At 38.8% G+C, this 6,871-nt stretch overlaps 1 protein-coding gene across 1 annotated transcript; it reads right to left on the reverse strand.

Annotated features, from left to right (window-relative positions):
• Positions 1–3,680: 3,680 nt before the first annotated feature.
• On the reverse strand, positions 3,681–5,780 carry LOC120044412 (interleukin-12 subunit beta-like). Its single transcript, XM_038989061.1, has 7 exons — positions 5,690–5,780; positions 5,207–5,491; positions 5,004–5,109; positions 4,616–4,782; positions 4,266–4,417; positions 3,844–3,974; positions 3,681–3,708 (listed from the first exon to the last, which is right to left on the reverse strand). Exons 1-7 carry the CDS (start codon positions 5,778–5,780, stop codon positions 3,681–3,683), a joined length of 960 nt encoding a protein of 319 aa, XP_038844989.1.
• Between the last annotated feature and the right edge of the window lie 1,091 nt (positions 5,781–6,871).

Here is a 6,871-nt window from a genome sequence, read left to right on the forward strand (position 1 = left end):
CTCAGTCGAGCAGTGAATTTCAAACACATATTCAACCACAAAGACCAGGGAGGTTTTCCAATGCCTCACAAAGATTGGTAGATGGGTAAAAAAAAAAAAGCAGACATTGAATTTCCCTTTGAGCATGGCGAAGTTATTAATTGCACTTTGGATGGTGTATCAATACACCCAGTCACTAAGATACAGGCGTCTTTTCTAACTTAGTTGCCGGAGAGGAAGGAAACCGCTCAGGGATTTCACCATGAGGCCAAAGGTGACTTTAAAACAGTTTGAGTTTAATGGCTGTTATAGAACTGAGGATGGATCAACATTGTAGTTATCTACAATACTAACCTAAATGAGTCAAAAGAAAGAAGCCTGTACAGAATAAAAATATTCAAAAAAAAAATACATCCTGTTTGCAATAAGGCATGGCAAAAATAAAACTGCACAAAATATGGCAAAGAAATTAACTGTCCTGCATACAAAGTGTTATGTTTCCAAGCATGGTGGTGGCTGCATCATGTTATGGGTATGCTTGTCATCAGCAATGATTATGGACTTTTTTTGTATAAAAATAAATAGATAGAGCTAATAGAGCTAAGCACAGGCAAAATCCTAGAGGAAACCCTGACTGTCTGCTTTTCAACTGACAAATTAGGACAATTACCTCAAACACAAGGCCAAATATACACTGGAGTTGCTTACCAAGATGACATTGAATGTTCCTGAGTGGCCTAGTTACAGTTTTGACTTTAAATCTACTTCAAAATCTATGGCAAGACTTAAATGGCTGTCATCAACCAACTTGGCAGAGATGGAAGAATTTTAAAAAGAACAATCCAGGTGTGGATGTATTGACTCAGCGGGTTGAATACTTATGTAATCACCATATATATTTTATTGATGTAGAATTTAAAATTATATATATGTAATTTTTTTTATTTTTTTATGTTACAATTTGTCTTCCACTTTGACATTACAGAGTATCTTGTGTAGATCATTGACAAAATAAATTACAATTAAATCCATTTTTCATCCCATTTTGTAACTACAAAATGTGGAAGAAGTCTAGGGGTGTGAATACTTTCTGAAGGCACTGTGCGTGTGGCTAAACCAGTATTTTTTTTATTATTATTATGCATTTGACCGAATTTTGATTTGAGCTGAACACTTTTGTCATATTCTCAGGCAACTGTTAAGGCCACTGAAGTTAATGAACCAAACTATACTTGTTGTAGAATGATTGAAAATAAGTTGGAAAAAGGCACGCATGTTGTTTTTGAAGGTGGGTGGGAAATTGAAAGGCATTGTGTTAGATTCAGCACAAGCACTAGCCACTAAACTGCTCAAATTCTCACTTTTTTTTATGATGTTTATTTGGAAATAGAATTGTGTTTTCAGTTGGATAGTTGGAAGAATGGATATGGTTCTGAACATTGAATGAAATAGATACTATTATTTGTATCTGTTTACTAGTATTCTCATTAAGAGGCAATTGAACAGTCTTTGACAGTATTTAGGTTAATTCAATATTTGCCAACATTTTGCTTTATTAGCTCTAACACTAAAGCATCAATGCTCTCACGTCATCCCGCAAAGTTATGCAATAATCTAAAGATCAACTGCTATCAGAGGATATGAACACATGTCAGGGTTTACAGAATATTTTCAACTCTGTTATTTTCTGTTTTGGATTGTCAAATATTTATTTTACAGACTAACTTCTTTGTTTTCTTGTAAAGAATGTGTTTTGCTACCTTCATGTCAGGTGGCAAAGGTCAATTTTAAATAAGCATTTCCGTTGTTAAATTAAGGTACTATCACAGAGTTTCTAAACCCAGAGGCGCAACATCGCGAGCTTCCGGGAAACGCTTGCGAAACAGACTCGCTGTTTGAGACGTCAATGGGAGAAGGGAAATGATTCTTCCTTAGTTGTACATGTTTTCTCAATCTAAAGGCACAACCTAGATTCGAGCCAATGTCTTAGGTAGTTGAACATGCTATTACTCCAACCTTGTGACAAACTGACACATTTTCGTTTTCGTCCAAAACTTTATATCGAAGGAGTGCCTTTGATTTGATGGCCTTTAGACCCGACGACGTGTTTCTAAACCAGCTTAGCTATCCAACGTCGCCATGACATCATCTACGGGTGTGATTGGGGATTTCTGTTGGAGAAGCTGTTTTAGCCTATCTTCATACTGTACTGTCTTTGGTACTCTCATTTACCAAGCTGTGTGTACTCTTGTCTACATGCATCTTAGGCACTGAATACACACTTGGATAACTGACATTCAGTATGTATGGTAACTCATGTCTGTTGCTGAAGCAGCACTTTTCAAACTATTATTTGTTTAGTTCTCAGCTTGTCATATTTGTTACCTCAGTTAAGTTTGCTTCACAATCACATGATTTGTAAAAGTTGAGGAAACCATCACATTTGTCCTGTGAGATTTCATTTGCAGACTGTTGTTACACTCCCCTATGTATATATTTGGACAGTGAAACAACTAAAATGTTTCATTTGGCTCTATACTCCAGATTTTTGAATTTTAAGATCAAATGTTTTATATGATGCGACAGTCCATAATGTCACCTTTTTATTTGATGGTATTTTTATACATCTGTTTTTACTTTTTAGAAATGCCCCTACAAACCTGTTGGATGTTTTGGTTATGTTTAGATTATGTTGTGCACAATAGAAATTAGTCATCCAAAAAGTCTGTACAGTCAAGCTTGATGTAGTCATGGCACACTAGGAATGTAGACTAAATACTCAACTTTTGACAATTTAATACACTAAGTGAATTTGTCCAAATACTTATGACCCCTTCAAATGGGGGGGGACTAGATACATAAAGTGTATTCATTCCTAAACAGTAAAACAGAAAGCACCTTCAAATAAAAGTTGACATTCTATGCTTTCACCTCATATAAAACATGTTGATCTGAAATCCATAGTGTAGTGCCAAATTAAAAGTTTTAAGTTTCACTGTCCAAGTACGTAGGGGAGTGTCGGACAACGCAAACATGTTTTTAACAAGCGGACACCGGATTCCGGTTGTGAACATATCCCGACTGTAAATAAAAGATTACACTTTTTAGAAAATACGCTTTTGGAGTCCGATTTTTACACACAGTCGTCTCGTCAGTTTTGAATTAGTGTAAACCATTGTAAATACTCACCTGTTCCAAGTTTTTTGAAAAGTCATCTAAATATGATTTGCTTTGTTGATTCCGACGCAAACAAATGAACATGAGCGTGAATCAGAGTGCAGTACCTTTTTATTTTTGCGTCTATTTAATCATTTAAGCAAACATCTTCGTGCTACAGCAATGAAAACCATCTTGGAAAAGAGATGACATAACATAAATAATGGTGTAATTACATTTCAGAATTTTTACAAATAAATAAATAAAAATCCCAACAAACATGGTATACTAGCTACATTTCATAACTTGTCTTCAGTATAAGGTAAAATATTTGTTTCTGTACAGTGACCAGACTATTACATATTTGGATGTATTGGTTGAAGCTGAGGAATGGTATGTTGTCGCTCTTCATCTGGGTTTCCTTGCCTTTTTACAATAAAGAGACAGAAATTAGACATTTTTCATCAAATGACAATTGTTTTTTTGTTTTTTTAATAAGTATTGAAATGTTTTGATTTATGGGTGATAAGGAGCCATCAAACCTGTCAATGTTTCTTAGGTTTATTCTTCACCCTGTTGTACAAAGACACGCCAGTCACAAATCTTTCATCTTTGCACAGTTTAGTGCTGTTGAATTTTTTTACACTCTTAACTACTAACGAAGTTGTGTATTAGAGGGCAGGCCACAGTGAAAAAGTCTCAACTCACTCATGACGTGTCCACTGGCTCCATTGGGAGTCAACCAGGTCATCCTTTGCCCCGAGGCAGAAACAATATTTTTTGTAGCTGGAACGAACAGTGAATTCTGTTGCATTTATGTTGGTTTCACTTATCAACACCTATCAAAGAGGAGAGATGGTACCATCACCTTATGTTTACATCATTTAGCAGATGCTCTTATCCAGAGCGACTTAGAGGAGCAATTCAAGTGAAGTGCCTTTCTCAAGGGAGCATCACACATTTCACCTAGTCAGCGACCTTTCAGTTACTGGCTCAACGCTCTTAACCGCTAGGCTATCTGCCGCCCTACCTTAGACAGACCGGCCATGTATCACAGACTAGAGTGTAAATCAAGACATATTGAGAATTCCCAGGATAAAATCAGTGTACAAAAAAGAAAGTGCGTATACCTTTTCCTTAGAGTCACAGCTTGCCTCGTGTTGGACCACTTTGACTCGGAATGTGAGGGGGAAGTAAGGGCATGGGCGGCTCCATGTCGCCGGGTACCTCCACTGAAATGTGTTCCCCTCCACCTTGGTGATGTCGATCTTGTCTGGTTTCACTGAGGAGGGAGACCAGACAGAATCAATATTTCTGAAGGGTTAAATTGGATGAAGTGGGGGCCATATGACTCCTATGATGTACTGAGCAACATACAGCAAGGATGAAATGAGATGTACTGTATATAAACGTATTATTATGTGACGTTGCTATTTCCAGTGAATGAGTGTGGAGCGTGTGAATCCTGGCCTTACTGTACCTATTTCTCGGATGTAGAAGGGCGTGATGGTGTAGTCCTCTAGGAGGTAGTTAGTCCTGAAGTATACAGTGAGTTTGATGCGGGACAACTCCTCAGCAAAGGGGCAGCTATCCCGGTCCTGACAGGTCAGGCCTTCACCATCACTGTCTACGGAGCAGGAGATGGTGCTGGATGAGGGACACAAATCTCCTGGTTAGTCTTGGAACCCTCTCTCTGAAAGAAGCCTCAGGTCCAAACATAACAAATCATAAGCTCTTGACAGGGAGTCAATGAAGAGAGCATCCGTGCTGCGTTTCAACTTCACGTGACGAGATCAAACGATGTCAACACAAGTACATGAAAGCAGACTATTGTTTCTAATATCCACTGCGTGTGTTTGAAGACTTACCGATCTACTTGGACAAAAACAACAGCTGCTGACATCCGATATTCGGTCTTCTTCCAAGAGCAATGAAATATTCCACTGTAATTTTTCGACAAACATCTGATGTACTCTGGGTAAAAAGAGAAACCCAATGAAAAAAATGATTATCTGATTCTTTCTCTCACCCACCCACTCACACACACACACACACACTCACACTCACTCACCATCTTTGTCTGTGTCATGTGATTTCTCCAGGACGCGTCTCGTTCTGTTGGGTGATGGTATGTCCTGCACCAGCACCAGAGTGTGGTTGAGGTAGTCTCCAGCAGCGTTGTGGCAGCTGTAGTTCCCTCCCATCATCTCCACCACTTCCACATTTATCTGGTTCCCTTTGTTTTCGAGACGCTCCTCGCCATTCCTCCAGATCACCTCTGTGTCCTGGTAGTCCCCGCATCGCAGAGGGACCTGCGTCTCAGTGAAGACCTTTTGATCCACCTTGACGACAAGTACTGGGAACCACATGACCACCACTGTTTTAGTATAGCCCCCATGTTAAAATACCTTTTATACAAATGTTTGCATTTCTTTGGTGTCCCCCGAAATATGAATATTATGACAGCAGAAGTTATATAATCAGAAGTAGATAGTGTATCTGTAAAGAGAAGTAGACATAGGTAGAGATGAGAGATAAATAGATAAACAGTCACCATTTGGCACGAGAGTCACAACGGTCTCATGTCGGCTGCTCGATGCCATATGTAGGATGAGATACAGGACGTTGAGCAGTAACATGTTCATCTGGCCGAGAGAAAATCAAGAGTACTTTCAAGTTCACGTCTATTGATATCTATTAGATCGAAATGTTAAGGACGTTCTCCTGAACCAGACAAAGTCAAATATACTCCAATCAATAAGCTATACCGTAGTAGTATGTGCATATCTTACCTTGATAATGAGATATAAGCAGAGTGTGAGCCTGGCTGGAGTGTAGTGCTGTCATGTGGACCCAGCCGGTATTTATATATCAGTGGAACAGGAGTAAAGACAGGCACGCTCAAAATAAAAAAAGTCCAGCCTGCCAGGTTAGAGGAACTGACCTGTTGGTATTTATTTAAATGGGATTTGAGAATGTGTGGTCAGTTGAAAGGTCCAATGGAGCCGTTTGTATTTCTATATCAAATCATTTCTGGGCAACAGTTAAGTACCTTACCGTGATTGTTTTCAATTAATAGGGTCAAAAAGAAAGAAAAAATAGCTTCCCAGCAAAGAGCTTTTTCTCAAGCAAGAATTTTGAAAGGACTGTCTGGGAGCAGGGGCGTCATGCACCCGCAAAATCTGAGGGGGCACAAAATGCACGAGGATGCCTGGAGGGTGGTCCGTAGGTGGTATGTCCCTCCATCCGGAAGTTGGACAATTTTGCATTTCTCAAACACCTGAAACAACTTTTTCCTGCAATCTAGAGCCATAATCATTATGCTTAAGCATGCATATCTAAGCATACCTCTTGAGTTGTCTATCCTCCGGACTGGTGGTTATCTTTTAATGAAACTAAATATGTTTCTCTGCATCTTATTTAGTAATCTCTTGCTTTTCTAAAGTCTACCAGTCTTGATAGCTAAGATAGTTAGACAAGCTATCTACTCAAATTTTCACATTTCACAAACTCGTATTGTGGAACTATATATAAAACACAGTAAATCATGTTTTTGACTGCACTGTGCCTTTAATTAAGAACTAGACTACTGAATGGATGGGGAATCTATTATTGCAACTTCTGTGGTATGGTGACTGATGTCATTACCTGAGAGGGACGTAGTAGTGATGCAATCCATTCATCTGCCATGAGAGCGAATTACCAGGCATCCCATGATCCCATACTGGTTTCTCTT

Source organism: Salvelinus namaycush, chromosome 3 (assembly GCF_016432855.1).
Source record: "Salvelinus namaycush isolate Seneca chromosome 3, SaNama_1.0, whole genome shotgun sequence".
Taxonomy (NCBI): domain Eukaryota; kingdom Metazoa; phylum Chordata; class Actinopteri; order Salmoniformes; family Salmonidae; genus Salvelinus; species Salvelinus namaycush.

Excerpts from the sequence above, each read along its gene's own strand:
- LOC120044412 (XM_038989061.1), bottom strand. The coding sequence starts at position 5,780 with ATGAACATGTTACTGCTCAACGTCCTGTATCTCATCCTACATATGGCA. Across the intron at positions 5,492-5,689 it reads TGTGACTCTCGTGCCAAATG|TACTTGTCGTCAAGGTGGAT; the intron begins GTGACTGTTTAT and ends TGTGGTTCCCAG. Across the intron at positions 3,709-3,843 it reads AGCCAGTGGACACGTCATGA|GGTGAAGAATAAACCTAAGA; the intron begins GTGAGTTGAGAC and ends TTTGTACAACAG.